The 19,215-nt window shown below is 38.3% G+C and overlaps 1 protein-coding gene across 1 annotated transcript in view; it reads left to right on the top strand.

Annotated features, from left to right (window-relative positions):
• TULP3 (TUB like protein 3) overlaps window positions 1–19,215 on the top strand; it is a 141,564-nt gene that overhangs the window by 65,110 nt on the left and 57,239 nt on the right. The window contains exon 2 of the mRNA XM_007937186.1: window positions 11,578–11,629. Coding sequence (XP_007935377.1) covers window positions 11,578–11,629 — 52 coding nt within the window. The remainder of the gene's footprint in view (window positions 1–11,577; window positions 11,630–19,215) is intronic.

Consider the following 19,215-nt stretch of genomic DNA (forward strand, 5'->3'; position numbering starts at 1 on the left):
ATTCCCTGCATGGTAGATCACATGGTTGTCTGATTCAAAATGGCCAAAACCAGTCCATTTCAGCTCACTAATGCTGAGGATATCAATCTTTATGCGTTCCATTTCATTTTTGACAACTTCCAATTTTCCTGGAAAGAGGGGAAGGCATTAAATGAGATGGATTGTCACAGTGGCTGTGGTGATGGCCTCAGGAATAGCAAGGATCATGGAGCTGGCGTGGGACCTGGCAGTGTTTTGTTCTGCTGTGTATAGGGTCACTATGAACTGGAGACGACTTGATAGCACCTAACAACAACAATATGCACGGGTAGTGTGCCCATGACCATGTAAAAGGTTGGCAGATACAGTAGAGCTGACAAGGGATGAGGTTGTAGTCACTTCTTGGCCAATGCCATCTACCCAGAGGGAGTGAGTAGTTGGACCTGTGGATTTGGGACCATAGTCACAGGGAACATAATTTCAGTTGGCATAACATACTACCCAAAACATAGTTCCACATCCTCCTTTGGCAAGTAGTGCCTGGGATCTAAAAGCTCGCAAGCAGCCATCTAGATGCAACAATGGGCCTCTCTTTGTCCAGAGTAAAGCAGAATGAACAAAACCAAAGACACATGGAAACAGTCCAAGTGACTGGTACACTGTGTGATTCTCAACCTATATAAGACCAGAAGAACTAGATGGTGCCCAGCTACCACTATCAACCACTTAGAGGGGGATCTATGTAGGAGATCCTGGATAGAGCGGGAGAACAATGGAGAACAAAATTCAAAATCGTTTAAAAAAAAAAAAAAAGGGACCAGGTTTGCTAATGTGATAGAGCCTGATGGAACGCCTGAGATATGGCTTCTAACTCCCTGTCAGGTCTGGAATTGAACCTACACCTGTGGCTTCCAGCCAAACATAAGACAGGCATATGAACTGAGTATTTATGTTAGGTAGATATATTCCTTGGAGAGTTCAGTCATGGGAGAGTAGAAGGGCTGTGTAAGCACACGGAGACTGTTCAGGGGCAGGAGTGCATGGGAGGGAAGGACACAGGTAAGTGGTAATTATGGGGAGGAAGTAGGAGGGAAGGTGTTGTATTGTGGGAAATTGCAGTCGGTGTCATGAGACAAAACATGTATGTGAGCTACTGTATGGAAAATGAATTTGCTCTATAAACTTTCACCCAAATCACTATAAAAATTAAAAAAAAAAAATTGTCTAGGCTTTGAACCTGTTGTAACCAGGAACATTACTGAGGAAGCATCACTATAACAGACCCAAATTTTTAGTTATTGTGAACTGGAAAGTTAGCCAAACAGGAAAAATTATAGGCCAGATCCTTGCTACAAAACTTAATCTCCGCCTTACAGAAGAAGGGCACTATACACATTGCATAGCAACCAAATCCCTTGCTTTGTATTTTGAGCACAGTCTGAAGCAGTGCTGGCCTTACTCAGAAATGGTTACTGACTGTGCCACTTTGAATGTGTCACTTTCCTATAGTCCTGCCAGTGATCCAGTCTCACTTATCAGGCACCTGAAAGGGCTCACTATGCCTCTTCAGAGTTTCCCGATCAAGAATTTTCACCTGTAATTTTTCCTATCCAGGATACCATGCCCAATCTGCCAAATTGTAAAACTTGGTCTGTTACTATTTCACTTCATCAACCATGACAGAACTGGTTTAAAGGGCAAGTGGGAATTGTCTGTACGTTGGAAATTTGTGACCCGTGGACTACCTGTCTATGTCTTTTACATCCCTAATTCGATTCATTCCTAAGTATTTTATCCTTTTGGGGGCTATTATAAATGGTATTGTTTTCTTGATTTCCCTTTTGGAGTTCTCTTTGTTAGCTTACGGCTGATTTTTTTATGTTGACCTTGTACTCTGCCATTTTGCTGAACCTTTCTTTTAGTTCCAGTAACTTTTCTGTGGTGTAGCTGGATTTTCTATTTATAGGGACATGTCATCTGCAAATCGGGATAGTTTTACTTCTTCCTTATCAATTTGGATGCCCTTTATTTCTGTTTTATGCCTTACTGCTCTAGCTAGACTTTCAGTGCAGTATTAAATGAGAGTGGTAATAAAGGGCATTCATGTCTGGTTCCTGTTCTCAAGATTGAATGCTTTTAGTCGCTCTCTCCATTAAGAATAAGGTTGGCTGTGGTTTTGCATATATGTCTTTAATTATGTTGAGGGATTTCCTTTCTATTCTTATTTTGCTGAGAGTTTTTTTATCAGGAAAGGGTCTTGGATTTTATCAAATGCCTTTCTGCATTGATAGAGATGATCATGTGATTATTTCCCTTTGTGTTTTTTATGTGGGAATTAATGTTGATTGATTTTCAGTGTTGATCCACCCTTGCATCCCTAATATGAATCCCACTGGATATGATGTATCTATGTTTTTTATGTATGCTGTTGAATTGTATTGGCTAGAATTTTGTTGAGAATTTTTGTGTGTATATTCATGAAAGATGTTGGTCTGTAATTTCTTTTTTAGTAGTGTCTTCTCCTGGCTTTGGTATGAGGTATGCTGCATTCATAGAATGAATTACAGAGTATTCCCTCCTTTTTTACGTTCTGGAATAGTTTGCTTGTCCACTTTTCTGTGAATGTTGGGTAGAATTCTCCAGTGAAGCTGTCTGGACTGGGACTTTTTTAAATGACCTCTTCAATTTCTTATTTTGTTATGAGTCTGTTCAAAATTTTCCCCCGGTTTGTGTTAGTTTAGTGTGTTTCTAGAAATTTGTCCATTTCTTCTGGGTTTTCAAATATATTGGAGTATAGTTTTTCATAATACTGTTATGATTGTTTTTATGTAGTTAGTTCTGTTGTAATGTCACCCATCTCATTTCTTATTTGATTTCTTGCATCTTCTCATTCTTTTTCTTTGTCTGTTTGGCCAGTGGTTTGCCAGTTATATTGATCCTCTCAAAGAACCAACTGCTGATCTTGGTTCTGTGTGTTTTCTGTTTCACTTATTTCTGTGCTAAACTTTATTATTTCCTTTTTCTAGTGACTGTTACTTCTTTTCTACTCTTCTTTGTTTGAGTTGTAGGTTTATGCTGTTGATTCTGGCCCTTTCTTCTTTTTTGATGTATGCATTTATTGCTGTAAATTCTCTGAACACTGCTTTTGCTGTGTCCCAAAGGTTTTGGTATATTGTGTTTTCATTACCATTTGATTGTAGGAATCTTTTGATTTCATTTTTAATTTCTTCTAATAACCAGTGGTTTCTAAGTATGGTGTTACTCAGTTTACATGTGTTTGATAATTTTCCTTGTTCTTCTTGTTATTTATTTCTACTCTTAGAATGTTGTGATCAGAGAAGATGCTTTGTATTATTTCAGTGTTTTTGAATTATTGAGGCTGGCTTCATAGCCTAAAAGGTGGTCTGTTCTGGAGAATGATTCATGTGTGTTGGAGATGAATGTGTATTATGCTGTTATTGGGTGGAGTGTTACCTTTATCTTCCTAAGTTTGAAATGGTCCATTATTTCTTGGTATCACCTTAGCTTTCTCTTCATATGGAAATTCTGTAAGAACAACATTTATTCCCCTTTCTGTTTTGAAGTTGTCATCATTTACAAATTGACATCTCTTGTTCCCTGTTTTCAGTTTTGTAGGTTTATTTTCCTATTGAGAATTCTTTATCTGTGTTGGTATCTGGGTGATGCTATCATGTGTTTTAATCTCAGGTTGTTGTTTGATGTCATTTGTTCTCTGTCCAAAGAACTCCCTTTAATATTTCTTGTAAGGTTGATCTGGTTTTTTACAGATTCTTTTAATTTCTGTTTATGTAAAATTGTCCTAGTTTTGCCTTCATAGTTGAGAGATAATTTTCTGGATATATAATTCTTGGTTGACAATTATTTTCTTTCAGAGTTTTTTTAATTTAAATTTTTATTGTGATTTGGGTGAAAGCTTACAGACCAAATTAATTTTCCATATAGCAGTTCATACACATTTTGTCTCGTGACATTGACTGAAGTGCCCCACAATGTAACAGCTCTCTTCCCATTTCCTTCCCATAGTTACCTCTTCCCTGTGTTCTTCCCTTTCATACACTCCCCACCCAGCTAGCTCCCTGTGCAAACACTGCCCTTTTGTTCTCCCATGATTGATTGCTCCAGGTATGTATCTGCCTGAGGTAAATGTATTGCCCATATGTCTGTCTGTTGTTTGGCTGGAAGCCATAGGAGTGAGTTCAATTCCAGACCTGTAGGGTAGCTAGAGGCCATAGTCTCAGGGGTCTCAACAAGCTCTATCAGACCAGCAAAGAAGGTCTTTTTTTTTTTTCTTTTTTTATATCATTTTGAGTTTTGTTGCACGTTGTTCTCCCACTCTATACAGGACCTCCTGCACCAGTTACCCTCTGAGTGCTTGACAGTGGTAGCCAGGAACCATCTAGTTCTTCTCATGGTCATATAGGCTGAGGATCACATGGTCTGCCAGTCCCTTGAACTAATTGTTTCCATGCATCTTTGAGTTTCATCTTTCTTCTTTGCTTTGGATGAGAACAGACCCATCGTTGCATCTAGATGGCTGCTTGCAGGCTTTTAAGATCCAGTCGCAACTCACCGAAGTAGGATGTAGAACAATTTTGTGTGTGTGTGTGTAGTATGTTATGCCATTTGAGCTTGATGTCCCCTGCAACCATGGTCCCAAGCCTACAGGTCCAACTCCTTGCTCCCTTCAGGTAGCTGGCTGTGGCCAGGAAGCCACCATAACCTTGCCCCTTGTCAGCTCTACTATGCACCTGGACCTTCTTACAACAGATACAGATATGCATGTGGAAGTATTGTCTGCTAACCCTATTCATGGTCATGGGCATACTCCCCCCTGCCTAGACATACCTGATCATTTAGGCTGTCCACCCATCTATCCACCCATAGGTCAATGCTTGCCATCACTGACAACGCAGTACTATACATGCAGAAGGGTTCATCTTTGTTGTCTGTACCTCCCATGTACCTCTCTGTGTCTTCCTCTTCAGTGCCATCATGCTTATCACTCACATTTGGTACATTGTCCTCCTCTTCACCCAAATCATGACTTGTCCCTACCTACCTGGCAGGGTTCCCTCCCCACACCTCCTACCCCTGGTAACCAACAAAGAAAGTTTCCTTTCATATACAAACTTTTTCTTGATTTTTTACAATAGTGAACTGATACAATATTTGTCTTTCTGTGATCGACTTATTTCACTCAGCATAATGTCCTCCAAGTCCATTCATGTTATGCAGTGTTTTGTAGATTCTGCATTTTTCTTCTGTCGTGTATTAAGTATTCCATTGTGTATATGTACCATAGTTTGGTTATCTATTCTTCTGTTGATGGGTACCTCGGTTATTTCCATCTCTTTGCTGTTGTAAATAGTGCTGCACTGAACATGGGTGTGCATATATCTATTCTTGTCCTGGCTCTCACTTCTTTAGGATATTGTTCTGGTTACCTAGTGCTGCTCTGACAGGAATATACCACAAATGGGATGCTTGAACAAACGGGTTTAATCTCTAACAATTGGAGGCTTTAAGTCTCAGTTCAAAGTGGCAGGCTCTATGGGCTATGTGAAAGCCCACTGAAGCTAGATGCATTTCTTCACTCAGACAGCTGCTGGCTGCTAAGACTGACAAGCCCAAGGCTGACAAGTAAAAAGGCACAGTCCCGATGTTACCAAACCACACGGCAGGTCATTAATTCAAGTCCATTGAAAGTCCCAAGGTTGGCAAAGCGTGTCAGGCTACTGAACAATGACATGGCTACATGTTGGTTTCAAGTGTGCCATAAGCTAGAGACCGTTCCCAAGGCTTCTTATATGCAGGAAGCAGACCACATTCCACTAGTGTTCAGGAAGGTAAAAGAAGGGAAGGGGGAACGTGCTCCTCTAGTCATCAGATGTTGGTGCTTGGGTACTTCCCATTGGCTGTAGCCAGCAATCTGGACCTGACCCTGGCCCTGACCTGGCCCTGACTGAGGGGATGCTATCCACAGTCCAGTCAGATGGGGAACATCCTGTGAATGTTGACCACTGCCTGTTACCAGTCCATCAGTGTGGGAGTAGATGATGGTAGTCGCTGAATGGGTGAGGTGGTGAGTATGGTGGGTATGGTGGGTGAACAGGAGCATGGGAGCATACTCCACCACATTCCCTAAGGCAGCTACTTAGCTGCTCACAGTAGATTCCACCGTGGAGTTGATTACCAGTCTCATCATGGGGAATACAACATCCAGCTGCCCAGCCACTCAGCCAGGCCCAGCCAAGTTGACAGACACACTGAACTACCATAGATACATACCTAGTAATGGGATTGCTGGATCAAATGGTGTTTCTATTTCCAACATTTTCAGGAATCGCCATACTACTTTGCCCAGTGATTGTATCATTTGACAATCTCACCAGCAGTGTATGAGAGTCCCAATCTTTCTACATCCTCACCAGCATTTATTATTTTCTGTCTTGTTGAACTTTGCTGTTAGTGTCAGAACTTAGTCTTATTGGTGTTCCTTTGTAGATGATACTCCTTTTATCCTGAGCTGCTCTCAGAATTCATTCTTTTAGAAAGTTTGATTATGATATATCTTGATGCCTCTGTTTTGGGATCTATCCTGTTTGGGGTTCACTGAGTTTCTTGGACTTTTTTGTCTTTTATGATATTAGTGAAGTTTTCTGCCATTCTGCCAGGATATCTTTAAAAATTCTCTCTGTGTTTTTTTCTTATCTCATTCTGTTCTGGAATTCCAATAATATATAAATTATTCCTCTTGGTAGTCTCTCACACATCTCTTAGGCTTTCTTCGTTCTGTTTCTGATTGTTCGTCACACAAATTGGTAGCAAGGGATCTATCCTCAATTTTGCTGATTATTTCTCCCAATGATGCATTTCTACTTCTGTGTTCCTGCTATTGCAGGAGCTCTAGTGGTATAGTGGTTAATGCATTTGGCTGCTAACTGGAAGGCCAGCAGTTTGAACCCACAGGAGAAAGATGAAGCATTCTGCTTCTGTGAAGATTTCTAGCCTTGAAAACCCAGTGGAGCAGTTCTGCTCTGTCCTAACAGGTCACTATGAGTTGGAATCAACTCAGTGGCAGTGGGTTTAGTGGATCCTTCCATTGACTTAATCTATTTCTGATATTTTACTGTTAATCATTTAGAGTTCTTGTTGCTGTTTTTGTATGGTTCCTACTTTTCTATTTATTTTGTCACTTTGTTCTGGTAATGCTGTCCTGAATTGTTGTAGAGTTGTCTTTGTGTTTTCCTTGATCTGTTTGAGATCCTATATTTGTCTTTTGAATTCCTTAATCAGGTAATTGCATTTCCATTTCTCCTTCAGGCAGGTTTTCTGCCATTTTGTTTTAATAACTTGATTGAGCCATTTTGTCCTGCTTTGTTATATGATTTGATTTTGTCTGCTATCTCTGAGTCATTAAAGTGTTATTTGTTGATTAAGTATGTTTGTTTGGTTCATCCAGATTTTTTACTTTGCTTTGTTTTGATATATCAGGGTGGGTGAGCAGGTACGTTCTACTCACTAGTCTGGTGGCACAGAAGTGCTCACTACTTGTCTCTGGGTAGGTGGTATAGTGGCTAGCAGTGGGAACACAGGTCTTTCTTCAGTGGCTGTGCAGGGTAGCTGAGGGTGGGCTGGGCAGATGTTGACCACTGCCTGTTACCAGTCCATCAGTGTGGGAGTAGATGATGGTAGTCGCTGAGTGGGTGAGGTGGTGAGTATGGTGGGTATGGTGGGTGAACAGGAGCATGGGAGCATACTCTACCATTCACCTCATCAGTGGCTGGGGTGAGTGATGTGCAAGCAGGTGTGCAGGAGCATGCTCTCTTCTGCTCACCGAGTCAACTGGCAGGGGTGGGTGTTGAGAGTGTGAGATCGTGCTCTTCACCACTTGTAAGGTTGATGGGTAGTGGTGGATAGTAGGGGAGTACGGTGCATGAGTGCACCCTGTGCTGCTTATCAGGTCAGCTGACAAGGTTGAGTGATGGGCAAATAGGAGTATGGAAGCATACTCTCTTTTCTCTCAGTGGTTGGTATGCAGGTGGAGGCATGGGAAAGCACTTTCCATTGTTCTCCTGGTTGGTAGGTTGGGGGCATGTGGGAGCATGCTTACTGCTGCTTGTCACTTGGTCAAGGGGGTGTGGTGAATGGGGCTGGATTGGGAGGAAATAGGGGGCTTGTATTATGGTCTCTGGGCAAGTGGTGTAGCAAGGGTGTGAGTATTCCTGCCACTAGTGTTCAGGAAGGTAAAAGAAGGGAAGGGGGAGCGTGCTCCTCTAGTCATCATATATTGGTGCTTGGGTACTTCCTATTGGCTGTAGCCAGCAATCTGGACCTGGCCCTGACCTGGCCCTGACTGAGGGGATGCTACCCACAGTCCAGTCAGATGGGGAACATCCTGTGAATCTGTTAATTAACGTGTGCCACCTACCTTAATGGTCAGGGATCACTGCTGGTGAGTTGACCTGTGTCAGGGTCCTGCCTCCCTCCCTACTCTCTTTGAGCACTGGAATCCCTGGATCTCTAGCCCCCTTTCCTTGTACTTTTCCTCCTTAGATCCAGAGCATGTTCCACTCACTTTGCTTCACTCTGGATATGTCTACTCAGTTTCTCTGTCTCCTGTTGGCAATTCCATGAAATTGCTTTCCTGAGCTCCTCATCCAGGGTCCCTGTTGACTTTGTGTCAAGATAGCTATATTGTACTGTGGTGGTTGGCAGGGCACCTTTGCTCTGTATTGCTCCTTGTTTGCTGCCTTTGTTCAATCTCTTCTTCCAGTTGGTGTTTAATCCAATTATTATCCTTCCTTTTGATGTTCAGGGTTCCAAGATTGTTATCTGCATCTCTTTCACTTCATTTCTTGGGTCTTTCTGAAGGAACAGCACAATGTGTCTGACTAAGCCACCATCTTGGCTCCTCCTCTGTACTTTACTATTGATAGATACTAGGGTAGTTTCATTTTTTCTAGTGATTCTAAAAAGTGTGTAGTAAGAAGTGGATAACTAGAGAAAACCTTTTAGCAGACTTTTACAACACTAGGTATAAGGTGAAAAATATTGGTGCCCAGAAACAAAAATGGGGGTGGTATGGGGCACAGATTCTCAGAAAATACAGTGTATTCCCCAGTGTAAGGCATTGTAGGTATCTTCGATTTAGACTTTGGTTTGTCAGTAACTGGAGAGTAATTGAAGAGACTGGTGTCCTGAGGCATTACCATCCACTGTACTTGAGTGAGAGTTTGCTGTATTTCTCCAAGATGTATGTTTAGAATTTCTTGTGTTGTACCAAGTAAACAGGAAAATTTCCATGAGAAAACAGGAGGAGAAATAGTAATACCATTTATTTTCTTCTGTAGAAATTTTGTTTTGTGTTGATTTACCAATCAAGGGTTGGTTAGGCTTACTATTCAAATGCTTAATTTGAATTGAAGGAAAGAGAATATTATATATAGGAAAATGCAAATTTAGTAAGATCATATTCCAGTTTATACTAGAAATCCTAGCTTAGATTGAGTATACATGTATAAAATATCTTTACTACTGCTTCTAAATTATAATTTAAACCTGGAGTTTACTGAAAGTGTGGCTTTTGATGTAGAGGAGGTTTCTAAATGTTACAATTATGCAGCATCTGTTTAGTGTCTCTTTTGTTCAGTTCAAAATGCTTTGTTTATACCAATTAATTTAGCTTGTCTATTCAGCTTGCCCAGGCTTGATGAAAGGAGTTAAGAAGTGTCTAGATATGGTGAAGACACACCTGGTCTCTTTACTATTAGAAGCCTTAAGAGAAATATTTAAGAACTTTATGTTAGAAGTTTTAGAATTATTGAGGGAATTTTAGCATTTTAGGAAGGGGTGATTTTTTTGGTTGTTGTTCATGCCAGAGATGTCCCAATTTAGATTTCCATGTTGAAAGCAGAGTGATTTGGAATAAAAGCACAGCAGTAGCTGAAAATACTTAGCACTTTATTCCCAAAACTAAGATTTAAAAATATATGAATGAGGATAAAAATGTTAAGGAAATGACAGTAACATCTAGAAGTGTTAGGGGCCCACAAAGTGGAGGCCAGAGTATATCATATCTGGCACTTTTTGTGTGTATGTATATATTCATTCATTCCCTTTTTGAGCTGGGAGAAAGATGATTTATTGAATAGCTAGGTTTTTTTTTTTTAAAAAAAAAATCATAAAGATTATGAGAAAATTAATAGAGAGGGCTGTTGGAGAATCAGAAAGCACCTCCACATCTGGATCTAGGGGGTTATTAAGGCTGCTTTAGCATTTCTGAGCAAGAAGAGTTTTTGGACATGGTTTCCAAATTAAAGATCGCTATGTATTATTATATAAAACCTTCTAAAATGTGCAAATGTGGTGGTATTTACTCCAAGTACAGCAAAAGCCATGCTTCCCTTTGTAGCTATGGAATTTGTCTTCCTAAACAGGATCTTGTCTTTCCAGTTTTTCTGACACTAAGCTCCCAGTAGAAATTTATAATCCAAACAATTGAGAAAACTTTCTTTGCTTGTTTTATTTCATACTTTACCTTTCCCAAGAATACTGAGTCACAAAATAAAAATTAGGAAATTGTCAAAAATAATAAAGATTTCAGAGATAATTAAAAAATGTTCAAAAGGGTTGGTGTATCAGTGGAAGACTGCAGTTTGATTCAGTTTTTGTTCTTTTGTTTTCTTCCATCAAACAAATCAGTCTCCAAACCCGAACCCAAACTCATTGCCATGGAGTTGGATCCAACTCATAGTGACCTTTCCTTGGGTTTCTGAGGCAGTATCACTACGGAAGTAGATTGCCCAACCTTCCTTCCGAGGAGTGGCTGGTGGGTTTGAACTGTCAGACTTTTGGTTAGCATTCAAATGCCTTAGGCACTACGCTTTAAATTTTGTCTGTTCATCCACACTTAACAGTCTCCTTTGATGACTGCCATAATACATTCTATTAATGGAAAATTTGAAGAGTAAGTTAAATGACTTACTTAGATCTTAAAGAAATCAGTGGGCTGTAGTAAGATCCTGTGTACAGTCAAATTCCTCTGTTACTAGGCCTAGCTCTAAAAATGAAACTAGTAACTCAGACTCTGGAAGGAGACCAGAAGGATTAGAGCTATTTCTGCTGTTGTTTAACCTTATGTATGGCTCTCCAAGTCTGTGTTTCTTCATCTTTAACATGTGAAAAATAATAGTACCTAATTCATAGGATTGTTTAGAGGAATAAATAAAATGACACATGTAAAATACTTAGCATTGTGTATCAAAAATAATTAGTACTCAATACATGGGTTAAAAGAAAAAAAATGTTGCATGCAGCGGGTACGTATTCTACATCTTTTTCTTATCCTTTGGGTATTTCAGTTTCTCCTCAGTTCTTTTGAGTGTTGTATTAAAGATAGCAAGCCCCCACAGTCTCATTGTGGGTATCATCTACAAACAGATGCTTTACCTAAAGCAGAATTAATTTGGTTTCAGATAGTTCAAAGGAATAGTAGATATATAGATAAGATGAAATTGACAAGATTTTAAAAGGATTTTCTCTTTATATTCTTTTTTGCATTATTTTTTAAAACAGTGCCTTTGAAGATGAGACCATGAAACTTCGGCAACTGAAACTGGATAATCAGGTGAGCAGAGTCTTCTCTTTTAAAATAGCTGGATGGTTGTTGTATCAGTCTGGGTTCTCTAGAGAAACAAAACCAGTGAAGCTTATGTATATAGAAAAAGAGAAATTTATCTTGGGAAGATGGCTCACATACTTACAGAAGCTGGCAAGTCCCAAGTTCTTGGATCAAACATCAAGCTGGAGGCTTTTCTGACTCATGCAGCTGCAGGGGCTGACGAGCTCGAGGTTGGCAGGCAGTATACTGGCTGTTGACTCCAACGAATGACGAATCCAAGATCTCCAGGCTGATTGATGGATTGTTCGCTCATGGACAGTTGTAGGCAGAATTCCAATCCACAGAAGAATGTCTCTTTTCCCAGGATGTCCATAAATATACTGGAAGCAGTCCACACCTTTAGGGAAACTCCCTTTCAACGGATTGGCTGCTCAGAACATACACATCTAATCCCATCATTGGAATAACCCACATCACAATTGCTTAAAACACACAGAATTGTGGTCCAGCCAAGTTGACACACAGCTCCAACTATCAGAGTTGCATTCATGTGATGCTGATGATCTTGACTGTGAAGCCTTATCTGGGGCATGGAAAAGAGATTGGAAAGCAAAAGGCTCGTTAAGCATTGTCTGAAGTTCATATTTGCTAAGCCAAGGCTTGGGGCAATGACAAGACCAAAGTGCTTTGAGGACGTTAGCAATAAAACTGGCCTTGGATTTATAATTACTAAAAATTCCTTGGTACTTTTCACAAGCATTGGAAGAATGTTAACATTGTATTTCTATGTAGTAATTTGGTTCTACTACCTTAAATACCTCACTACACTGTAATTTCATTTAACTACAGGATTGTTTCTTATCTTAAAATGCAGATCTGAACATGCTACTTTGCTGCTTAAAAACCTCCGTTGCCTACAAACCTCCGTTGCCTACAGAATAATTTTCTTTAATGCATCAGTCCTAGTTTTCAGTTATACTTTTTTTTTTTTTTTGGCAATTACTTGACTTATGTCTGTCTCCACTAGACTTAGTACCATGAGAACAGAAATCAAATCTGTTTCTGATGTCCATCACACCAGATGTTCCTAGTCCTTCACTAACTATTTGAGTGAAGGAAAGAATGAAGAGTTTTGTGTTGTTACATGTTATGACCATCATGACCAGGCAGTTTAGAACCTATACCAACACACATTGCTTTCATACTTACTTTTTCACATGCATTTTTTCTAATTCAGGAAATTCTGTAGCCCTATCTATGTAACATAATATTGACTAAATGTCTAGGCTTCTTCAGATAACTAAAAGTATCTCTGAAGTCTTGTCTTGCTTCTTTCTCTTGCTGGTTGAATTAATAAGGAGACTTCTAACCTAGTAAGTTATTTTAAAGGTGGAATTATTTAAAAAAGAAGAAACTAGTCTTCCTGGGATTATGGGGAAAATTCTGATTAGATCTTACATATATGTGTATGTACATGTATTTGTGTATAATTTCAAAGGTCAGAATAATTGTGATGAAGCCCTTTATTTTCCACAAATATGTTACTCCATGGCATAGCAAATGGTATATATTGAGAAATGAACACAAAGTTTTAGATCTTTATTTTTTTTCATAGGCATCCTAATGTGATAATGCCAAATAGTACACCCCATTGCCAATATTAAAGGAAATCTATGGTTCATCTACCAAGTACAGGTAATCCCTGAGTTAAGATGTATTTGAGTTATGATGAACCACACTTAATGACAGTCTGGGTTTTTTTTGTACATCGTATTGTTAGTAATATGTACTACATAAAATGTTAAAGTATATCTATAAGCTTATGTGTAATGTTTTCAATCCCTAAAGACAAAGATGGGATTTATAAAGATACTGCTATAAAAAGCAATAATAATGATTAAAAAATTGAGGTATTCAACTTACATCAGCACTCACTTACCATGGAGTCATCAAAATGGAACTCCAGCAGAAGCCAGGGACTACCAGGGATGATGTGTGAGATGTTAGTTATTCACATTTCATACATTGATAATATATTTTATGGAGTTTTTTTTAAAGATGTTTAGAATTTTCTGGGATTTTTATTCTTTTCCATGAGAATACTAAATGTGGTTTATAGGTGGTATAAATTTTGAGACTTCTGTAAAGCTTTTTATAGCACAAATTTTAAAGAAAAAATTTGTTTTTTAAAGTAGGTAATAAAACCATATGTTAAAAATTCAAGTAATACAAAAAAGATACTAGGTGAAAAGTAGTCTCCCACCCTCCACTTGGATTACTTCTTTACCAGAGTTTGTCACTGGCTTCTAATATATCCTTTAATGAATATAAAGGTATAAAATTTTAATAGGAATTTTTAAAAACTAGGGGTAAAAAAAAAAATCCCTTTTGGATTTCATGTATTGATTTTGGTATAAAATAGCATCTGAGAATACTGTTAGAGCCCTGAATGCTACCATCAGCATAAGAAGGTTACCTAACAGGGGTAAGGGAATTTCCACAAATACAGGCTGAGTAATTCAAATGATGTATAATAAGAAAGGTGGCATGCATAATGAATAAAGCTTTGGGATGGGAATAAAGAGAACAACACTGGGCTGTGAATTAGCCTATCAAGTGTTTATTTTGTAAACAGATTAATTGAAATATAATTCACACGCCATAAACACACATCATTTAAAGTGTGCAATTCGGGACCTCCGCCAAGATGGTGGAATAGGCAGACCCTCTACAACAAAAAATAAGAAACCAATTGAAATAGATAACAGAAGATAATCCTGGAACACTGAACTTTGAAGGAAATACCTACTAGAAGATGAATGAAAATGGTAAATAAGGACACAAATGGAGCAGTGGATTGTCAACTGGCCTGATGGTGTGGCCATTTTGAATTTTTGCAAGTGGTGTTCCCATTGGGGCAGCAACCTGATAATTGCCTCTGCTTGACAAGAACTTCATGGGCAAGCACACTGGTGGCTGGTGACCAGAAAGCAGCTGTGCCCACAAGACTCTACCACATCCACACTTCTGCAGCCTTACCCACTGGCTGAAGGCCATCACCTGCTTCTGTACCAATTGGTGGTCAATACCAGTTCAACCCACCCTCAGCTGCACTACATGAACAGTGACCAGAGAACTATGCACAATTCCCATCCTCTATCACACCCCTCAGGAGACAGGTGGTGAGTGCCTAACTACTACCAAACTAGTGAACAGAGTAGCACACCAACCCCGTTCATTTGGACATATTGAAACAGTATAATACTACTAAAAACCTGCCCAAATCACACCAATGTACAATCACCAATTAAATACAAATATAATGACATCACAATGTCTCAGAGACAACTGACAATCTCAGTTCACCCAAAGAAGCCAGATAACATAGTGCAAACAAGGGACTAAAATACAGAGCCAGAAAATCTCCCTGAGGAAGAAAAGGCATTGGAACTACCTGATAAAGAATTCAAAAGAATTACATTTAAGGTCCCTTCAGTGGATTGAGAGACAGATCAAGGAAAACACTGACATAACTAAGAAAAATATAGACAAAACTCTGGAAGAATTCAGGAAAACAATACAAGAACAAATTGACAAAATAAATGAAAAATTATAAACCATACAAAAGCAGCAAAATAGAAATCCAGATGATTAATACTAAGATTTCAGAAATAGATAGCACATTGAAAGGGCACAGGAGTAGAAGTGAATCACTGGAAGATAGAATTAGCAAGATTGAAGAGAAATCTCTCAATACTACTCTGTTATGGCAAAAATCAGAAAAAAGAATGAAAACAATGAAGAAAGCCTGAGATTTATGTGGGACACCATTCAGAGGAATAACTTATATGTGATTGGAATTCCACAATAGGAAGAGACAAATAAAACCACAGAAAAAATTGTTGAAGATTTGTTGGAAAAGAACTTCCCTAATACGATGATGGGAATATATACATTCTAAGAAGTTACCAAAAACGAAGAAGAATATATGCATTCTAAGAAGTCAAATGAACCCCAAACAGGATAGATGCTTCCCCCCCCCAAAAAAAAAAAAATCAACAAGACATCATAATCCAACTTTCCAAAGACAAAGAAAGAATCCTGAGAGCAGCTCCAGAAAAACTAAGAATTATCTACAAAGGACAACAAATACAACCAAGCTCTGATTTCTTAACAGAAAGCATGCAGGCAAGAAGGCAGTGGGATGACATATATAGAACCCTGAAAGAAAAAAAAAATTGCCAACCAATAATTATACATCTAGCAAAGGACATTTCCAGATAAAAAGAAATTAAGAAAATTTGTAAAAAACGGACTAACCTTACAAGAGATGCTAAAGAAAGTTCTTTAAACAAAACCAACAACAGCAGATAGCAACCTGTGATTAACATAGGTGATAACATCACCCAGAAACCAACCCAGATAAAGAAGTGTCCAAAGTAAAGTAAATTTAAAAGACTGAAAACAAGGAACCAGAGACATCAATTTGTAAATGAGGACAACTGCAAAGCAAAAAGAGGGAATAAATAGTGTAGGAAAGAGCTTCCAAATGGAGAGAAAGTCAAGACGACTTAAAAAACTACTGAGTAATTGAAGAAATGAAATTTAAAAATCTTTGGGACAGAAAACAGTGCTCAGAGAGCAGTTTATAGAAATAAACATCAGAAGAGAAAAAAGAGCCAAAATCAACACTTTAATCTACATCTCCAACAGTTAGATAAAGAGAAGCAAAACAAGCCTGCAGTCATTAGAAGAAAAGACATAATAAAGAGTCAAGCAGAAGTAGATGAAACAGACAGCAGAAAAACAGTAGAAAGAATCAATAAGACTAGAATTTAGTTCTTTAAATAGATTAGTGAAGTAGACAAACCACTGGCAAATTTAACAAAGGAAAAGGAGAAGATGTAAATAATACAAATAAGAGATGAAATGGGTGATGTCACAACTGAAATAAAAAGGAAGATATCAGTATACTATGAAGAATGTAAGGAGCTCTGGTGGTGTAGTGGGTAAGGCATTTGGCTATAACCAGAAGGTTAGTGGTTCATACCTACCAGCCACTCCATGAAAGAAAGATGAGGCTGTCTGCTTCTGGAAAGATTTACAGCTTTGGAAACCCAAAGCGGGGGTCACTATGGATCAGAGTTGACTTGATGGCAGTGAGGTTTTTTTTTTTTTTTTTTTTTTAAATGAAGAATGTACTCCAACTAATTTGAAAACCTAGAAGAAAAGTCCTGGCCCAGATGGCTTTACTGGCAAATTCTACCAAATGTCAGAAAAGAGTTGACACAAGTTCTACTTGAACTATTTCAGAATATGAAAAGGAGGGAATACTCCCAAATTTATTTTATAAAGTGAGCATAACACTGATATGAAAGCCAGGCAAAGACATTACTAATAAAGGAAATTGTAGACCAGTATCCCTCAGGGACATAGATGCAAAAATTCTCAACAAAATCTTAGCCAATAGACTCCCAACAAAATAAAAACAATAATACTTCATGACCAAATGGGATTCATATTAGGTATGCAAGGATGGTTCTCATTAGAAAAACAATCAATATAATTAACCACATAAGTAAAACAAAGGAAAAAACCGCATAATCATATCAGTCAGTGCAGAAAAGATATTTGGCCAAATCCAGTACCCATTTCAGATTAAAAACAACACTGTAGAAAATAGAAACAGAAGGGAAATTCCTTAACATAATTAATGGCATATATACAAAATCAATAGCCAACATTATTCTCAATGGGAAGAGACTGAAAGCATTCTCCTTACAGATGGGTTCCAGACAAGGATGCCCTTTATCACCACTCCTATTTAATACTGTATTGAAAATCCTAGCCAGAGCAATAAGCAAGAAAGGGAAATGAAAGACATCCAAATTGGCAAAGAAGTAGTAAAAGTATCTCTATTTGCAGATGATATAATCATATACATAGAAAATCCCAAAGATTCAGTAAGAAAATGACTGAAACTAATTGAAAGTTTTAGCACAGTGGCAGGATCAACATACAAATACCACTTGGATTGCTTCACACTAATGAAAGGAACTCTGAAAAGCAAGTCAGAAAATCAGTACCGTTTACAATAACCATCCAAAAGATGAAGTCCTTTGGGGTAAATCTAACCAGAGACACAGAAGACCTATACAAAGAAAACTACAAAACACTATTTTAAGAAACGGAATGAAACCTACATTCTAAATGGAAGAAGGTACTTTGCTCTTGGATATGAAGACTTAACATCATGAAAATGTCAGTACTACCAAAAGTGATCTGCATGTATAATGTAATGCTCATCCAGATTCCATCATCATTCTTTAAAAAGATGGAAAAACTAATCACTAACTTAATATGGAAAGGAAAGAGAGCCCAGATAAATAAAGCACTACTAAAGAAGGAGAACAAGGTAGGAGGCCTCACATTCCCTTATCTGAAAACCTACTGCATAGTCATAGTGGTTAAAACATCTTGGTACCAGTACAGTGACAGACACATAGACCAATGGAACAGAATTGAGAATCCAGAAATAAATCCATCCAACCATGGACAGGTGCTTTGACAAAGGGCCAGAACTTATTAAATGGGCAAGAGATAGTCTCTTTAATAAATGGTGTTGGCAAAACTGGATATCCATTTGCTGAAAAATGAAACAGGACCCATATCTCACACTATATACAAAAATGAACTCAAGTTGGATGAAAGACCTGAACATTAATTTAAAACCGTCAAAGAAAAAATAAGGAAAAACTTAGGGGCCCTAATTCAGGGCATGAATACACTATCAAACATAACAAAATGCACAAACAACAGAAAACAAAATAGATGACTGGGACCTCCTAAAAATTATACACTTATGCCCATCAAAATATTTTACCAAAAGAGTGAAAAGAGAACCCACAAACTAGGGGAAAAAATGTTGGCAAAAATCTATTAGATAAGGGAATAATCTCTAAAATTTATTTAAAAAAAAAAAAAAACAAACTTCAACACCTTAGCAAGAAAAAGATAATACAGTAAAAAATAGGCAGAGGATATACATTTCACCAAAGAAGACATTCAAGCGGCTAACAAACACATCAAGAAATGCTCGTGATCAATGGCCAGTAGAGAGATGTAAATCAAAACAACAATGAAATATCATCTCACCCTGGCCCTAATAGCAAATTTCAAGAAAAACAGAAAACAACAAATGCTGGCAAGAGTGTGGAGAGACTGGAAGTCTCATACACTGCAGGTGGGACTGTAAAATAGTGCAGCCACTGTGGAAAACAGTATGACACTTCCTTATAAAGCTGGAAATAGAAATATATGATCCAGCAATCACACTATTAGATATATAGCCTAGACAAATGAGAGTCATGACACAAGTGGATATATGCACACCCATTTTCATCACAGCACTATTCACAATAGCAAAAAAAGATGGAAACGACCTAAATGCCCATCAGCGGAGGAAAGTCTCAAGCCATGGTGCATACACACAATGGAATACTGCACAAGGTTAAAGAACATTGATGAATCTGCAAACCATCTCATAACATGGATCGATGTAGAGGCCATTATGCTGAATGAAATTAGTCGAT

The sequence above is a fragment of the Orycteropus afer genome, unplaced genomic scaffold, assembly GCF_000298275.1.
Source record: "Orycteropus afer afer isolate SDZICR_OR568_19922 unplaced genomic scaffold, OryAfe1.0 scaffold00040, whole genome shotgun sequence".
In the NCBI taxonomy this organism is placed as follows: Eukaryota; Metazoa; Chordata; class Mammalia; order Tubulidentata; family Orycteropodidae; genus Orycteropus; species Orycteropus afer.